Here is an 18,175-nt window from a genome sequence, read left to right on the forward strand (position 1 = left end):
GCTCGACTCTTCTCAATGGTATCATGTCCGTAACCTATGAAGCAAAGACTACAGCTTCGCTCTCGGCTTGTCTTTGGCAAGCATAGTATCCGCAACTTTCCGTCGCTGTACCTTGCCCGTGGCTGTCTTCGGAATCTCCTTTTGTACCCACACCTAGACATTATTGTTAGCTGATCGTGGTAAACCTTCCGGCGATTATACCTTACCCTTTTGGGCACCTTGAACTTTGCTGTCTTGCTAGACACGAAGTCGATTATATCCTTTTCGCTAAGTTGCTTACCTTCCTTCGCAACCACTACGACACCCACTTCTTGACCATACATCTCTGAAGGAACAGCGAAACTGACAGCTTCAGCGACTGGTGGAAAGGTCGCAATCACGTTGTCCAGCTCTATCGGGCTGATCTTCTCACCGCCTCGATTTATCAGCTCTTTTATTCTTCCAGTTATGATGACATAGCCATCTTTATCTTTCTTGCCCTGATCCCCAGTCCGAAAGAAACCATCATTGGTGAAGGACTCTTCATTGGCTTTTGAATTGTTCAAATAGCCTTTTGTAACATTCTCGCCTCGAATGCAAATCTCGGCTTCAGATCCTTGAGGAACCTCTTTACCGTCACTGTCAAGAATTGCTACTTCTACTCCTTGCCCCAACCCAACTGAGCCAGGCTGTCTTTTGCCTTTGCGCGGGAGTGGGTTTGAGGTCATTTGATGTGCAGCTTCGGTCATAGCATATGCTTCCAAGACCGGCGCATTGAAGGCGGTTTCAAGCTCATGGAACGTCTTTGGAGATAGAGGCGATGAGCATGAGCGTATAAATCGGATTTTGGGCATTGGATCCGGTGGAGGATTCTTCAACAGTATTTGATGTATTGTGGGGACTGCAGTATACCAATTTGCCTCGTGAGTTATGAAATCGGCCCAGAACTGGCGCGCAGAAAATCCATTGGGCACGATTACAGAGCCACCCGATGCCAAGGGAGCGAGAAGGCCTGCAAGTAGGCCGTGAACGTGAAACAGAGGCATCACTAGGTAAGTCCGATCTTTTGGTGTAAGCTCATATGTACCTTGAATGTTCTTCATAGTTCGTGTCAGGTTGCGCTGCGTCAGGGGCACAGCTTTCGGCCTTCCAGTCGTACCACTGGTATGTAGAACAAGCGCTATATCATCAGGATCTGCTTGCAATAACTTTTGGCCGCCCTTGCTGGCAAGCTTCCCTTTATCTTTGACCTCCAACACCACTTCCTTTCCATCCCAGTAACACTCCGCGATCGCGGCCTCATATTTTCTTGCCGCACGAACAGCAGGGGCGTCCTTTTCGAACGAACCCTTCGATACTAGAGCGAGAGCCGAGGACAAGTCGTCGATGTAAAACTCAAACTCGTCCTGCTTATATGATGGGTTCAGTGGGGCGGCAATTGCTCTCTGCCATGATGCTGCTAGGAAGGAAACGATGAATTCGTACGTGTTTGGAAGCGCTATGGAGACAGCCGCGCCGTGGGCAATGCCTAAACTTGCAAGCTTTTTCTGGAAAGAGAGCACTTCGGTTGAAAGCTCTTTGTAGGAGATTGTGAGGGGTTGGGGCTTGGTTGGAATGATAATCGCTGGAGCATCGCTCTCCTTAGAAAAAGCCGTACTCAACGTCGCCATCTTGGAAAGGCCGAACGGTGAAGTGAAGGATTGGCTGTAGGAGATGCTGGTGAACTGCTGTCCTCATTGATTCCAAGCTGCGGGAGTAACTACTGTTCAATGTTGGGGCCAATGTACTGTAGTTTAGGCGAATTACACTCCTCACAAATTTAACTCTAAGTTAATTGTTGAAATATGAGCATGACGTATGTCGAAGTGCATAGATAGCAGCTCGCGGTGAAAAGAGTTCTATCTGGAATTTAGTGTTGCGAGGCGCCATTTTTGCATCCGATTATCATATGCAGAGGAGTGTTTTTTCACCTAATGGTACGATTCACCTGTGCCACAGTTCTGCTTGTGCTATGATATGGCGGTCCTCCAAACTAACCTCCCAAACCATGCTAAGTCTTCCCAAACACTCTTCGGGTTTTGTGGAGCAGGCTCCATGCCGTCGTCAGAATCCATATCATCAACTTTCTGACTGCTAGATTTCTCAGGGTGATCATTCTTTTCGATATCATCATTTGGAGCAGTGACAGCTCCAGGGTCCGGCTTGTCATACTCAATTTCCAACTCATCCTCACCGGCTTCGTCCAACTTCAGAAACACGTCAATTACACCATCCACCCATCTTCCGAGCCTGAAGCCACGAGCTCGTACGGCTTGTTCGACCTGCCTTTCATCATCCTCTATGTCGTGTCTTTCGAATTCTAGTGCGCCATATCTGTCTTCATCATCTGAGTATAACTCACCATCCTCTAGCTCGTCCGCAAGATCCATCTCTAGGTCTGCTGCAATCTCGGCTTGGGTCTGAGCATCTGCCCAATCAGGCTCAATGGCCGCATATTCACATGCCGAGGCCGAGGACGCCATAGCAATTGGTGGATAAGTATGAGCTGCTGTAGGTTGTCCGGCTGCGCAAGAAGCTGTCAACGCAGTAGGAGTCATTGCGAGCTCTCTTCTGCTTTTTCGCCTGTCCCGACTCCCTCTTCGACTGTGGTTAGGTGTATTTCGTCCAGACCTACCTTGGGCATATTCGAAATTTGGATAGTCTCCTATGGCCGGTGATTGCAGTGATGTAGATGAAGCACGCTTTGCAAGCCAGCTCTGTCCCTTGCTTTCTCTTGATCCTTCTGTGAGCGCCATCCCTGTCTGTAAGAGCCAGCTCGATTCGTTCCTCTTTGGCCCTGCGTGCGTTATGATATGATGTTGCCTGGTAAGAGGATCTGCAAGCTCTGTCGTCTTACTCCCAGAAACTTCACTGCTCAAAGCGCCTTGAGAGGAGCTAGTCGCAACCTGAATTGACCCTGTGCTTTTGATCCTTTGATGTCGAGATCGGCTAGTTGCGCGACTGCCTGATTGAGAAAGAATGCCCCCGGGACTCGGCATGCTTGCTATGTGACTCAATGATGAGCTTGTATGGAGCTGACTGGTATCCGGATCCACATAAGCGTTGTAGTCGGACGGTGTGATTGGATATTTGGGCGTCAATGGGGCTAAGGAAAGGTGGTGTAGGTTGGGATGAGAGCGGCGGTGGGCCCCAGGAGAAAACGTGAGGGTGGAGCTGGAGCGGTTTGAAGTCTGCGACAGGTTCAGCTCATTATATTTCTGCAGCGCAGACAGCCTGCGCTGTAGTTGCATGTGATGAGGGGCTTGTGGGGCGTGAGAACGAAGGGGTGACAAGGATGGAGGTGTTGGAACGAATGAAGGAGTAGCTAAAGTATCGGTGCCCGTGTAAGAGCTATCGTTCTCGATGTCTCCGTCGTATGAACTCAAGTCATCGATTGGAAAAAGTGGTGCACGCGCCATTGGATACGTGTAGGCAGAAGACGGGATGAACAGTCGGCGAGGAGGGTTTCGAAGTAATCGATGACATACTCACATCCATATTGATGATCTTCTACTGTTCTACCAAGTTAGCAGTAGGATGCTCGTCGTCATTTGTGGGCCAGTATTCGGAGACTGAGGGGGGGAACAGTAGGGCCTGAGGACGAAGCATGTGATTATTGGTTTTGCGTAGGCCAGGTGATCTCCGGGTGGTGTATGCACTTCCTAAGCAAGACACACGCTTCGATAGTCGGCAGCTTTGATTTGTTTCCTTCAGTCTTGTGTCTGAGGATGTAAGTACAATAGTTTTCAACACATGTTGAGAGTTGGTTCAAATAGCAGAGACAGCGGTTGTTGAACTGGCTGAGACGTGGTCCATGCACTAACTCACTGATCCTGGGTCCCGCGGTCCCACACCCTCTACGGAGTTGCTACGTACAAGTTCCCAAGTTATTTGGTATCCCCTGACATCTTGGTACAAGTGTCCTACAGGATAGGTATCCCTTGTTCGCTAAGGAGGGTGTCTTCCTGTGCACAACGAATGGGACTTAAGATGCATGTCCATTACAACTCGAAAGGTTCCCGATCTATACAATAGAGGTAAAGCTGTCGTGATGCTGTGGCCATAACTCCCAATGACCTGACATATTCAGCGCATCCAGTAAGCAGGCAAATGGTACGTTCTCGGCACAAGCTATCATGGGAGAATGAAGCTGTTTTATCATCGTTCGATGTCACACAATTCTGCCCTTGTTGACTACAAATGCCTCCAGAGCTGAAATGGCACTCCACAACCTGTTTTCTGCTTCTGCAAACACCAATGATTTCGGGCCATAGAACACCTCGTCGCTCACTTCTTCAAGGTGTCTAGGCAGACAGTGCATGAATTTCCAACTCTCTTTGGCTCCTCCTCTCTTTGCCAGCTCGGGTGTGACCTGGAACCCACGGAATGCTTTTATTCTCTTCTCCTTTTCCGACTCTTGACCCATTGATATCCAAGTGTCGGTCACCAATATCTCGGCATTCTTCACTGCCTCTTCGGGCACGTTTGTTTCGGAAATGGCACCTGGCTTTTCCACGCCCTCACCGGCTTGCCTGATAATCTCACGCATGGAGTCTGGGATCTCGTAGCCCTTTGGTGTAGCTACAGCGACATCAACGCCGAGTTTTCGAGCGCCTATGCACATGTCAAAGAGAACATTGTTGGCGTCACCAATCCAAGCGATCTTCAAGCCTTGCACTCCCAGCCCAGATTGTTTGCTAGACGGGAAAGCCTCATGTATCGTCAGAAAGTCTGCAATTGCCTGCATAGGATGGTAGGTATCACATAGCGCATTTATAACTGGCACAGTCGAGTGTTTGGCCAGATTGGCAATATCGCCGTGGGGACCGACTCTTGCAACAATGCAAGATACCATACTAGAAATGACGACCGAGGTGTCGTATAGACTCTCATTCACACCCAACTGGATGTCATCTTTACCGAGGAACATGGGGTGACCTCCCATGGTCACGACTGCTCCTTCAGTAGAGACTCGCGTTCTAGTTGAGCGTTTGGAAAAGAGCATTGCTACCGTCTTGCCGTTTAGTGCTCCCTGTAGTCTAGCTGGTGTGGCACCACTTTTTATTGCGTTCTTGTGAGATGAAGCATTCTGAACTAGGCGACTGAACTCTGCCGGAGCGACGTCGGCAACTGATAATAGGTGGCGAGGAGCAAATGGAGAAGTCAGAGGCGTGGCAGGACTTGAATATGCCCGAGTTCCTTGATATCGTGCCCAGCTCAACCGTCGTAAAGCTTGCATTGTTGGCCGACGGTGACCCATGACGCAGACTAGTGGCCAAGTTATAAGCTATGCATTAGGCCTCATGTGAAGCCTGATGCGAAACCTCAGACTCCGCGAGCTGGTGCTCTCAGGATGCCGATCATATTTCTTAAGCATGCGTTGATAAGTGCTGGCCGTGACGCCGCCGATTACTCAGCCAAGCCTCGCGAGACTGGTCTAACTAATCAACTGCGAGCCTGAGTTAGTCAGGAACCGCATCACTGTGCTTGACTGTCGTCGAGGGCGCTCCTACGGCATAATCAACCCGCATCTCATTCTCTACAGGGCGCATGACCATCATGTTTCTGGCAGCAAGTATCTAGCTCTGCTAAGTCGGACTTAGCACTCTCCACTATTCCAAAATGTCCAACCTTGTAAACAACCGTCCGAGGTCACCACCACAGTCTTCGAACAGTCGAGCTTCCTCCAGAATATCTCACAAATCCTTGCCTTCGCAGCGATCACGGTCTTTCAACGACTCTGAAGAGACAACTCCACTACTAGCAAGACAAGCCGATTACGGCAGACAGAATGGTGGCAACCTGGCGAATGGCGTCCCCGGCTCGCCAACGACACGATCTTCGAGATCAACACAGGAAGGCTTCGAGGATGACAAAAAAGGCCAACGTCGATGGGCTTCAATGATTTCCCTATCTTTCCTCAGCTTGGTGGTCATCGCAATACTGTGCCTTGGCTTTGCTGCTCCTGCGATTGTGGAAGAATACGCGCAACAGGCTGTAGTGTTTGACCCCACAGATCTCTCGATCAACTCGTTTACTGCTACTGGTGTTAGGGCGAGAGTCCAAGGCACCTTCAAACTCGATGCATCAAGGGTGAGGAAGAAAGCCATTGCTGACATTGGCCGGTTTGGTACGTGGATCGCGAAAGAGATCGAGACGAAAGAATCCGACGTCAAAGTGTATCTTCCCGAGTACGGCAACGTCCTGCTAGGTGTTGCTGATGTGCCACCAATAAAGGTCAACGTACGAAACAACCATGTGAACACTATCGATTTCTTGACGGATCTCGAACCTGGTGATATGGATGGTATTCGCCGTATAGCCAATGACTGGTTGGACGGTCGATTGGGTTCTTTGAGAGTTCAAGGCGTGGCTACAGTGCCATTGAAGTCTGGGATCTTTAGCTTGGGAACTCAAAAGATTTCGCAATCTATGTTGTTCGAAGGTCAATCCTTGTCAGGCGTCCTTCAGTGGACGTTGTATTGTTGCTAACCTCAGCTGCAGGCCACGACCTCCCCGCTTTCCCTGAATTAGATGTCAAAGCTCTAAGCTTCCATGAGATCGGGCCTCCAGGGCAACCGGAAGGCATGGCGGCCATCGCCTCAGTCTCAATAATGAACGACTACCCCGTCCAGTTCGATATCCCACCACTCCGCTTTGACGTACTGGTTCCCAACTGCTTGCCTGATCAGGAATATCTTTTTTTGGCAGATGCCAAAACCGACGCAGCACATGTCCGGCCGAAACAGTTCGTCAACATGAACATAACCGGATTGATCCAGGGATTACCCCAAAAACTCACCACCGCATGCCCCTTGTCCAACGCATCCCCACTGGATGCGATTCTAGCCGACTATTTGCAAGGGAAGGACACCACAATAATTGTCCGTGGAGGCACTCGCCAAGAAGCAGAAACTCCTGGTTGGCTGGTCGATCTGATCAGGGGCACGACTGTACCTTTACCACTTCCTGGTCATCCGTTTGACAACCTTATCCGCAATTTCTCCCTGGCAGATGTGCACTTCAGCTTACCTGATCCATTCGCTGAGCCGGATACGCCAGACTCACAACCGAAGATCTCTGCAATTGCCAAGGTTCTTGTAGCCCTACCAGAGGACATGAACTTTAATGTTGATGTTGATCGCGTAAGAGCTGACGCAGATGTGTTCTATAAGGGTAGGAAACTTGGCAAACTCGACCTACGCAACTGGCAGAAGGCTACAACAACGAAGATCGAAGAAAATAACCAAGCGGGTCTCCTGGTTCAAGCCAAAGTCGAAGAAGCGCCTCTCAATATCACGAATGAAGACGCTTTCACTGATCTTCTGCAATCTCTGGTCTTTGGTGGAAAAGGCGTTGACCTTGGTATCAAAGCTAATGTGGATGTGAATACCAACACTGCGCTAGGTGCATTCGTTGTCCGCAAAATTCCAGCCGAAGGAAAGATTCACGTCAAACCCCTATCAGGAGGCGGCTTTTCCGACATGAGGCTACAGATTGGGTCCCTCGAAATTCTTGAGACCACTCAATCGTCCTTGAGGGTACAAGCAAAAGCCAACATCACCAATCCCAGTGAATATTCGGCGCGAATACCATACATTAATATCAATATCCTCAACAATGACACGATTCTAGGCAGTGTGTTTGCTAAGAATCTGGATATTGTTCCTGGAAACAATACCAATATTGTTGCTGTAGCAGTTTGGAACCCGTCTGGTATGAGCGGTGCAGAAGGAAGAAAAGTTGGACGCGATCTGCTTTCCCAGTATATCTCGGGTTACAACACCACTTTAACACTAAAGACCCACAAGGACACCATTCCCTCGCAACCAGCTCTAGGAAGAGCACTATCGAACCTCGAGATCGTCATCAACACGCCGAAGCTATCAGTGCCGCATATTCCTGGCGATGGCGGCCATGAAGACGATCCTGATCAGAATGATGGTGGACCACATTTCATTCGTGATGCAACGGTATTGCCTGCTTTCCTTGCAGTCTTGTGATATCAATTTCTAGCAATGGAACATATGCATGTCATTCGATTCACAGGACGGATTCACCCCTCCTCAGCGAGCAGTTCTCTGATCGTAATGCCAGTAACCTAACAAATCTCTGTGCCCACAGATGCACCTTCTCACCTCGACCGCCTCCTTTAGACTCATCTCGCCCCTTCCAAAAACGACTTTGTACATCACCTCGATCCACGCGCTTGCGTTCTACAACCACACCATCCCCATTGGCTCAATAGATCACGAATTTCCTTTTGCGGTCCCTCCTGGCGAGTCAACCACCCCTCGCTTGCCTGTCGTTTGGGACATAAGTGGTACTGGAGCTGATGCTGTGCGGGATGCTCTAGGTGGTACACTGAAACTTGATGCAAAGGCGAATGCTAGTGTGAAGATTGGAGAGTGGGAGGAAAGGCTTTGGTTTGTTGGTGGCGGGATTGGCGCACATGTGGTGTTGTGATCGGGATTCTTGGTAGACGGAGGATTTGCACAATGATGAGTATGTACACATATGGGCAAGTATAAGCTTTGGGAGCATGCTTGCAGGTTACCGCGAAATATCTGGTGTTCGGCCCTTTCGAAGAGTGGCGGAACGGTTGACGGAATGGCCTCATGCAACATGGAATTGACGGATTGGAAAACCACGGAGTCCTTCAAGCGGAGGACGTGAGTGCACATATAGCAATAACCATGACACCTCAAAATATATCAGATTTCTTCCACTTTTCTTGGATTTTGTGCGGGTTACCAGCAGCGACGGCACAGTGAATGCCCAAAAGCGTACATGTACAAATGGAGGAGGCGAGAAACCGCAGCGACCCAAGCCGGTTTCGATTTTCGAACCGTCATATCCGGATAGTCATTCATTTGACGTGATTCATCTGGTCTATTCACGTCTACCGGATTACGCAATTTCATTCTTGCATCGATCTTGTATAGGTGTCTGAAGGTTCTCATCTAGTCTATCACCATCAGACTCTGGATAGCTCACGGCCTCAATGAGAATCATTTTCTCGCAATCGCCACAAAAACATTCATCTCATAGCTCTTGCTCCTCACCGTCGCGCTGGCCATATCCTCCTTCAACTTCTCCTCAAATCTCTTCGTCTCCTCCTCACTCCACCCATTCGTAACCGATTTCGTCAACGCCTCCATCAACAACATCGACCCCGGCGTCGACCACTCTTCCCCTTTCATCCAAGTACCAAACCTCTGAATCTCGACCTTGTTACCCTCAAACCCACCGCCCTCTATCACAGCCCTCAGTTTCTCCTCCTTCAGCCACTCCTCCGGCAAGGGACCCTTCCAAATCGGTGAGTCTGGCCGGATAGCCTGTTGGACATGCTGGAAGACTTCAATGAAGCCCTGTTTCTCGAAGCTGGTCACGAGCGCGACACCGTCGGGTTTGAGCGTCCGTTTGATCTCGGCGATTGCCTTGAGGGGTTCTGGGATGATATGGATCGCGGCAGCCATGTATATGTGTGTGAACATGTTGTCTGGGAAGGTGCTCAGGTCCATGGAGTCCATGACGTGACTTTTCACGATGTCCTTGGGCCATGATTCGCGTACGGCTCGGGCCTCGAGGGCTCGAATCATAGCTGCTGAGTTGTCGGTCGCATGGATGGTGGGGTAGTTGCCTTCTTTGAATTGAGGAAGGCGGAGGATTTCGCCGGTGACGATGCCAGGGCCGGCGGCGTTGTCGAGCACTACAGAATCAGATGCCAGAGTTGGGCTGAGGTGGAGAAGTTGACCGGCTATCTCTTTCATGACGGTGGAGGTGTGTTCGTAGGTTGAGGCAACCTTCTCGAAGAGGGAAGAGGTGTCAAAGTGGAATTTGTTGCTCGGATGTGATGGAGACGCCATGTTAATAGGTGTCGAGAAATGTGTGTGACGAGACACTGGATGATGGCAGTAAAGAAATGTGGAATTTATCCTTATGGATACTGTGGATATGTACCTACACTTGTCTCAAAGAGGGTCTTGGGATCATGAAAGGTCAGGGCGAGTGACTGTTGTCAAGTTATGAGATAAGAAATGAGTGTTTTCAAAGGAAAGATCTCGAAACCATTATATGGATGGACATCTCTTCTACAAGTATCCGAGCTCAGAAACTCTGCTGCTCTGACCAAACATATGTCTCCGAAAAAATCTCCGACAAGGGCCTATACCAACAGTGATATGGAAGTAAGTTGAACGTCATTGTCAGTAGAGCGGTAGCAACAACTAGCCAGACCTTTGCGCTCTCAAGTCTATTATTGGAAAGTATGGAATTGATTATTGAGTAGGAGGAGTTGGCATTACCTTCAAATGGTGGCATAAACTTACGAAGTACAGAGTCATGCCCCAAAGCAGTGCAAATACGCTGATATTAGCCTCGGAGACTACTCTAGACTAGCTGTTCTAGCGCTCATACTAATTGGTATGGGACTTAGAACCGGATTACTCCTTCGTTCTTGCTCTTAACGCCAGAATACTCCTTATCGTCGTTATTGTCACAATCTTCTGCTTGGTGTTGAGTTTTTCTATTGATAAATTGTAGTTTGAAGAGCTTGCCTTTGACTTTAGTATCTGGCTAGCTGCGTTTAAAGCCCTGAATGCTCTCTTTGTACTTGAGGAAGAGGAAGAGGAAGAGGAAGAGGAGGAGTTCTACAGCTATCCACCTTTCTGGCGTAAATTTTGACATTTTTCTAATTGGTTGTTACAAACGCGATGACGGACAAGAGCTTATAAATGGCAGATAAACGCGCGGCCCACCGGATTATGCCCAATCAATGTGGCCATAGAAAAACAAGTCTGAGTCTTTAAGCCAAAGATGATCTAGGAAATATCTTTAATAGGTTTAAGGTTGCAATAGATGTCTGTCATTCGTTGAGACCAATTTAGACATTTGCGCTATCTAATTTCAGCCACCAATGAGAAAAATGTCAAAATTTACGCCAGAAAGATGGATAAGCCTGTTTGTGTGTACGCTGGAACGGCTAAGGAGGCTATAGCTCTGAAGCGGAGTTTCTGCAGTCATTATATTGATATTTGAGCTCTAAATTGTCAGAATCCCTGCGCATACGATACGTATCTGTTACGTATTAGCAGGATGATACAGGGGTCCCCGCATGCGAAACGCACGAAACGCTCTTGTAACTTTTACGCCCTGTTATTTATGGCAGTGAGCATTGCTATACGAATTGAACGCCGAATGCTGTTTCTGAGCTGTTGCAGTAATGCGCTTCTATAGCTATTAGTGTGAGCAAATGCTCCTCTTGATAGGAGTAACTCAATCAATTCAATTGGAATCTCCGTACGCTATTTGCTACATCCTCTAACATAAATAGCCCTAATTAGGCAGTAAAAAAGACGTTGAATGTAAACATAGTTCGCAGAGGATACACAAGCTCCTTATAGCAACTAAATTCGCTGTCAATATTAGTGTAGAGCTATTGTTGAATTTGCAATCAATATCAGTGTAGAGCTCAATTGTTATAGGTAACTCTTAGGGCCTATTAGGCCGCCATCCAAATTAGTGTGTGTACTAGGTCTAAGCTGATCAGCGCTAGTGACGCGCTAATGTTAGCGTATTTGCACTACCTTTAAGGCACGACGCCCTACAAAATCACCGTTGAAATAAGCCTTATGAGGCTCATGTTAGCTCGTACTAGACCTGAGACATACTACGTAGTAAATAACGTGGCAGTCACGTAGACTTTACCCTCTCACGGTTAAAGCGTCCTTTTTACTTCGGCCTTCCTACTTGGGTATAGTTGTCCTTTTGTCAATTCACACATGTGCATCACATCATCACGTCGTGGCCTAGCGGTAAGTCATGCGGGAAATGCCGCTGCAAGGAACGATCCGATTCGTTATGTCCTTTTGTACTCGCCCGCGCATTTGTGCAGTGATGTTGGCCTTGCAGCCACCCGACTCACGAGAGTCAGCTGTGTGTTGCATGGTCCGCCAATCAGTGGGCCGCGGCTGAGACAGCCAAAAAGACCCCAACGCGGGCCAATAGTAAGGCTCTTTACATGATAGGAACCTTTCCACATAACTGAGATCAGGCCCCCCGTAGTAACGAGCGGAAAATGTCACTGCTTTGCACTGGATGCTCAAGGCATACCAACAAAGTCACAGGTTTCTCTCTAGGCTTCCATTTGAAGTTGTATGAGTAGACATGGAGGTTAATACGCTTTCAAAGCGTTCATCATCCTCCTCCTGGCTTCATCCTAACTTTTCTTCCGGGGCCATACGACCGCCGGATAATGGCCGTCGATTGTGGTGATAGCCCGATACACTTCTCTCTGGGCACATTGCTGAGATATTGATGGAGATTCTCCGCTATAGGCTGCATACGATCAGACCCGGGAACCCGTCATGAGGAGCTTCTGGATCTTGGGACTTGCTCGGAGCTCTTTCAACATAGCCCGTAACGGACCCTTTCGGAACTTTGCTGCGATGAGCACTCGACAAAGGCGAGATGATGGGCTTGCGTTGTTCGCCGCTGCAGTCGAACTTCCGACACGTTTCCACCTCTGGACAGCATACTCTTATCCCACACCTCGCGACTTCTTGGCTAGGAGACCAGTACCCAATCAAGTCTCTTGTCTGCCTTGTGCAGGTTCATACCTATGGTCACCAATGTTGGCGCCTTACGAAGGCGTGACCCATGCCGGTGTGTCGTGGCTCAACCTTACACTATCGGCCCAAGTTTGCTCGTCTGCGCCCACGCCGTACCATGTTAGCAAATTTGAATCCTATCCATGGTCAGCCTTCCCTTGAACCGGCAGTCATCTCGATTTATCGTCGGCGATTGGTGTGCAGTCGATGCTTTGAGGATGGTACATACACACTGCTACAATCGCGCTGGGGTATCATTGAGGAAGTTGTCTTGGCTTCGTGTCGCTCGCAGGCGGTGCTAAATCCATGCGGTCGCCGAATCCGGTCTAGCTCATCGGATCGGAAAAACCACACGGGTTCATCTTGGCATATCAGGTTCTGCCAAGATGGAGCCAGGGAGCAAATGGACCTTTGGGGAGCAAAGTGATGCGATCCAAAGCTGCTCTCGATGTCTTGCGCATCCCTCTACACTATACTATCTGCAGTGGCCACCAGGAATGCTTTTATGGTGGACATGAGTTGCGACGCCACATCCACCGAACACATAAGGATGTCACAAACCTTTTATGTGCACAGACATATTACCTGACCCGACGTTTCTGGCGAATCGCAAGCATTGTCGCAACATGAAGACCTACGGTGCAAATTATAATGCCGCCGGACACCCCAGAAGAGCGCATTTCCACCCTTGAGAGACGCCCAAGGCTGACAGGCAAGTATCTCAAAATCGTGGTGGGGGAGATGAACCCCCGATGGAAGCGGGACTGGGTGACCGATAAGAAACTCGACATCATTGCAATACAGCTTTCTAGCCATCACATTTCGAGCCACCGTTGGCTTTTCTCGATGTACAATTACTGGACGACCCAAGGTACACAAAGCTTTATCAAGGTGATCCTTCCCCATCTCGTTTTGTGCACAACCATACAGGACCATCAGCTATGGTACCATTGAGGTGAGTCTCCAGTCCGTTGAGAACCACTACTACGAACGCCTGTAGCTTCCTTATGCATCGAGCGTCGGAATCCCATTCGCCGGACTAGTGGTGCGACAATGCCTTGAAGATTTTCCTGCTACCCATCTTGATGGGGATTGTGCTGTTCTCTTGTATGAGCTGCTTCTGTCTCCTTGGGCGAATACCTTTGCCTGCTCCGCTTTCTCTTTGCGTCGCTCTACTTGGTCAGCTCGGGCTCTCTACTTGTTTGGCTTTTCTTACCGTGATCGGCTGAGACATTGTCCTGGTTAAGATCTCTATTATCGATCCCAGTCGGGTAATTCTCGAAGCGCTCTGCCAGAGCATAGGCCGACCCAGCGCCTGCGACCATATCCCTGACTGCTCTGAGGTTAGGCGGTAGCTAAACCCGCAATTTTGATTCTTACCTGGTGGGTGACTCTCTTCCATATCGACGAGGCGCCAGTCGATATCTCCTCCAGCTTCCGAGTCGCCTATCAAGGTCGTGCTTCCTGTCAGGTTGTCAATGACATGAATACAAATTGCCAGCAGGGTTGGCTGCGAGGAAGAATGCCACATACCAAGTGTCTTCGCTCCATCTGCTACGTCGCTGATGTTGCCAAAACCACGCAATTTCTCCACATCGAGAGCATGACCGTCAGCTCTAGGTAGGGCATACCCTATTACTGACCCAAATTAGTTCAAACTTCGTGCGGGAATACAAGACCCTACCATCGTTCGCTGCTCTCCGGCTCCTCTCAAGAACGTCGGCCATATCAGCTGGTCGGCCGCCATTAGCAATGTTGACCAAGGCCTCGAGATTCGGCCGCCAGTTGGCGCTATCTGCTGAAAATGATTCCATGTTGATGGAAGACTTCAAAAGAAGCAAACTCAAATTGAAGGTAAGTGTGTGTCGCTGCAGCGCTGAGAGTCATAAGCCTGAGGTGTGAGGTGTGGTGGTGTGTAGAGTTTCTGGGGGGAGCCGATTAGCTTGGGGCGGGGTGCAGAGTCGCTTTCTCACTTTTTGAGATCAATTACTCCCATTCTTTCTACACAGACATCAAAATAGGAGTTATTTGCTCGCCCTGCTAGACATAAATTCTTTTCTCTCCACATTCCGCAGCAATCGTTCTTTCAACTCATCTTCGTGCCGTTGGAGTATGAATTACCAATTTTACGGTAACGTTGTTCCACAACTTGTGGCCATAGAAGAATGCCTAGCACGAACCCGGCCCACGATCTGCTGCTTTGCCGCCTGGAGATGCGCATTTGTGAGAACAGTTCCCTAGGCTTATGCACACGACGCCTAAAATATCGAGATCCACAAATATGTGCTCTAACTCCTGCGAGAATATATTGTGTCATTACCTAGATGAATTTTGATATCGTTGCTCCATGCCAGCATACCCTCTTCGTCTTGTAAGTTTTGAGCTTCAGATCTTATCTGACCTAATTCGAGGTTTACAAGCTCGAGCTCTGTTCCATGTAATTGTGCTATTAGGGAGACCTCGGCCCAGAGCGGAACGGAGATTGCCTACTACTAGTAGGTTACGCATTTACAAATGACAATTTGTTGTAATGACGCGTTTCAATATCCCCGCGTATCTTGAGGCTCCGCATCATCTTTAAAGATGCGCAACTTCAGGCAATCAAAGGGATGAACACCCCGTTAAACACTGACAATGGCGATTCGGTCTTCATCTGCCTTCGATCTCTGCAGGGCTGTTCATAACTCCTCGCAAACATGTCCGAGACCACATCACGAGTCGTGGAGGCCACATTCAAGGCGCCGGCATTGCAGGTGTCGGAGTGGGACAGGCATCGGTCGCTTATTACGAGGTTATATACCACAGAGCATAAACCGTTGAAGGAGGTTATTTCGATTCTCCATGAGCAGCATGGTTTCATTGCCACGTATGAGGTCCCATGCTCACACAAATGTCCAGACTGACAGCGTACAGACCTCGTCAGTATAAGCAACGTATCAAGGCATGGAACTTGAGCAAGAACCTGAAGTCAGAAGAGATAGAGTACGTACTACGAAGTCTTCCGAAAGATCAGCTGCAAGATGCAATCATGGATCCAAGCCAGTCCGCCGTTACGGTAAAAGGCAGAACCCTGCGCCTTTCGTTGCTACAGCGATACCTACGGCGGACACGTGTTTCACAAACACCAAAGCGCTGTAGCCCAGCTTCGTCGACGCGCCCACAGTCAGATGCCTCTTCTTCTCATGGCTCATTTAGAAAACTCCCGCAGGCCCAGACTCCTCTACCAGACAATTGCAACGAGTCAGCTCCAGGGAAGATTCAGTTACTATCCACATTACCTTCCCAACCACAGACATCCTGTTCAATTACAACAAGTCCTCACCATGTGTCTCAGAGCTCTCACGAATTCGAAATGGAGGATGACTCGTTCCTTGCGGGCTTCAAGCGTTTTAGCGCGCCTTCTACCACTGAGAAACGTACCAATTTGAGCGAGGAGGGAGATGACGATGCTCGAAGGAAACGCCGCAGAGTTCCAGCAAGGAATATGGCATCGTCAACAGGAACGAAAACATTGGCATGTCCCTTTTACAAGCACGATCCTCAGAAATACAACCCCCAGAATGATAACATCAGTTCCGCTATGCGCTACAGAACTTGCGCAGGCCCAGGGTGGGAATCGATTTCGAGACTGAGGTATGTCTTCTGCCTGAGCTGCAATCTCGCTTGCTAATCTATTAGACAACATCTTTTCCGTGCTCATATTGCTGCTAAGCACTGTCCTCGATGTAACCTAACACTTCACTCGAGGAGCGAGATTGAAAATCATGCACAGGACGGCTGTAGTGATCAATTGATTGACTTGAACTCTTCTCCCGAGGCTATTTCGGAAGAACAACAGCGTCAATTGAGAAGGAAGCAGCCGTCGAGTCTCACCAAGGAAGATAGTTGGCTACGCATGTATGGCATCCTCTTTCCCCACGACTCGAATATACCCAGCCCATGTGAGTGACTATCCTTATCCTTGTCATCATCGTCTGGCAACTGATGTACAATAAGATTACCAAAGTGACAAAGAAAGGTCAAAAGACGCGACGCACGTTTCACTTTCGCTGGACCAACCTTCCCCTGAGACTCAGCAAATTGATTGTCTGGTCCGGTATTTGTGCAGAATTCTACCAGACAAGGTTTTGAACAGATTGCAAGGACAGCCGAAGGCAGAAAGTCACTCCATCTGGACGGAAACATTGAATGCAACAACTCTACAATTCGCAGAGAACCCAATTCAACAGTGCTCACGAACGCACAATGAACCACACACTGAGGCTCATTCATGCAACACCGGTCAATACTCAGCCACTGAAGAAGGGCTGAAGACAGTCATATCTGAGGGTGTTCTCGAGACGTGCAGCGAATGGTTAAGAACTCGCATGGAACAAGATGACGATAGCGATGAAGAAAAGTCCGAGTACGAGAACGAGCAGAGCCGGTCCAGTAGCAGCCTGCAGGACCTGTCTCTTGCTCCGATCACGACTGTGCCAGATCAGTGGAATCGGTATGCTGAAACCCAAACACCCGGGGATCATCATTTGGCGCCCTCAAGCACTGTGGTAAGCGACTACTGGAGCCAACCAATATTTGATTTTACTTCCTGTGCTAGAAATCTCAACGCGACTACGGGGGCACTTCTCGGATCGACACACATGCAACTACAAGGAAAACGATTATCGCTTCCATCCGCACAGCCAGGTTGGGTGCATGGTGGCATCTTTGACGGTCCTGCCGGTGGCACCCCTGGAGACTGGATCTGGTCATCCACCAATCTCTCAGCAGATCCCTCGACATCTTGACGGCAGACAGAGATACTAGCAGGAATAGCGACTACGCTTCCAGACTGGAATCAAGATCCTTGACAGACATTTATTCCTCTTCTGCTGTTTACGGATCTCTACTGCGTTTGTTGCATGGTCTCTTGATACTTCACCCTGCACTTTACTACTCTCCAACGTGTCTTCTCCTCGTCAACATGACCGGCTCCCGTATGGACTATCTTGTTCACTCTCGAGCCCATCGGCATGTATTTAGCTTCTCACCACCAACTACTGACTCTAGTTATCATTTCCGTCATTCCCGGCTAAACCCTCAAGCTCATGACCCCCTTGGCTTTCCTCTTTACCATGCAAAATTTCGATACACCACGCTTGCACGCCACCCATCAATACCCTACCATAACCTTATCGACAGATTTCTACATTAGACCGAGGCTTCATCCAAATAAGGCTCACAATCTTACAGTTTTCAGCAGGCAGCCCCTTCTACCTGTCAACACCGACTCGGAAGAGCCGCGGAGCCGGATGGCTTTCTTGCTCTGACCAGCCAACCTCTATGGGATGTGCTGTCAAATCACACCCTTTTCTTTATTCCCGATATCGGCCATTGACGGATGCATCTTTTGCTGGTCATCGCCCATTCTTTTTAAACTCTGGCGCCCAGGTATCCCTCTTTATACTCGCGCACCCAGATTTTCAAGCCAGATCCGTGAACGGAACATGATGGACCTTTTCAACGGGTGGATGGGATATTTCATAACCTGGCGAGGGACGAAGAGG

At 49.0% G+C, this 18,175-nt stretch overlaps 6 protein-coding genes across 6 annotated transcripts; 2 read left to right on the forward strand and 4 right to left on the reverse strand.

Annotated features, from left to right (window-relative positions):
* Positions 1 to 48: 48 nt before the first annotated feature.
* Positions 49 to 3,437, reverse strand: EPUS_06002 (uncharacterized protein; the record flags this gene model as incomplete). Its single annotated transcript, XM_007804998.1, has 3 exons — positions 49 to 153; positions 207 to 1,683; positions 2,017 to 3,437. The coding sequence occupies 3 exons, from the start codon at positions 3,435 to 3,437 to the stop codon at positions 49 to 51; spliced, it is 3,003 nt and encodes a 1,000-aa protein (XP_007803189.1).
* A 752-nt stretch (positions 3,438 to 4,189) lies between these two features.
* Positions 4,190 to 5,278, reverse strand: EPUS_06003 (Ornithine carbamoyltransferase; the record flags this gene model as incomplete). The annotated part of the gene is made up of 1 exon (XM_007804999.1): positions 4,190 to 5,278. One exon carries the CDS (start codon positions 5,276 to 5,278, stop codon positions 4,190 to 4,192), a length of 1,089 nt encoding a protein of 362 aa, XP_007803190.1.
* A 362-nt stretch (positions 5,279 to 5,640) lies between these two features.
* Positions 5,641 to 8,484, forward strand: EPUS_06004 (uncharacterized protein; the record flags this gene model as incomplete). The annotated part of the gene is made up of 3 exons (XM_007805000.1): positions 5,641 to 6,463; positions 6,523 to 7,991; positions 8,143 to 8,484. The coding sequence occupies 3 exons, from the start codon at positions 5,641 to 5,643 to the stop codon at positions 8,482 to 8,484; spliced, it is 2,634 nt and encodes an 877-aa protein (XP_007803191.1).
* A 545-nt stretch (positions 8,485 to 9,029) lies between these two features.
* Positions 9,030 to 9,887, reverse strand: EPUS_06005 (uncharacterized protein; the record flags this gene model as incomplete). The annotated part of the gene is made up of 1 exon (XM_007805001.1): positions 9,030 to 9,887. One exon carries the CDS (start codon positions 9,885 to 9,887, stop codon positions 9,030 to 9,032), a length of 858 nt encoding a protein of 285 aa, XP_007803192.1.
* Positions 9,888 to 13,634: 3,747 nt separating this feature from the next.
* EPUS_06006 (uncharacterized protein) lies at positions 13,635 to 14,443 on the reverse strand (the record flags this gene model as incomplete). The annotated part of the gene is made up of 5 exons (XM_007805002.1): positions 13,635 to 13,801; positions 13,846 to 13,962; positions 14,010 to 14,093; positions 14,163 to 14,261; positions 14,314 to 14,443. 5 exons carry the CDS (start codon positions 14,441 to 14,443, stop codon positions 13,635 to 13,637), a joined length of 597 nt encoding a protein of 198 aa, XP_007803193.1.
* An 882-nt stretch (positions 14,444 to 15,325) lies between these two features.
* Positions 15,326 to 17,416, forward strand: EPUS_06007 (uncharacterized protein; the record flags this gene model as incomplete). The annotated part of the gene is made up of 4 exons (XM_007805003.1): positions 15,326 to 15,495; positions 15,543 to 16,262; positions 16,308 to 16,570; positions 16,626 to 17,416. 4 exons carry the CDS (start codon positions 15,326 to 15,328, stop codon positions 17,414 to 17,416), a joined length of 1,944 nt encoding a protein of 647 aa, XP_007803194.1.
* Positions 17,417 to 18,175: the final 759 nt, after the last annotated feature.

The sequence above is a fragment of the Endocarpon pusillum genome (genome assembly GCF_000464535.1).
Source record: "Endocarpon pusillum Z07020 unplaced genomic scaffold scaffold371, whole genome shotgun sequence".
NCBI classification, from domain to species: domain Eukaryota; kingdom Fungi; phylum Ascomycota; class Eurotiomycetes; order Verrucariales; family Verrucariaceae; genus Endocarpon; species Endocarpon pusillum.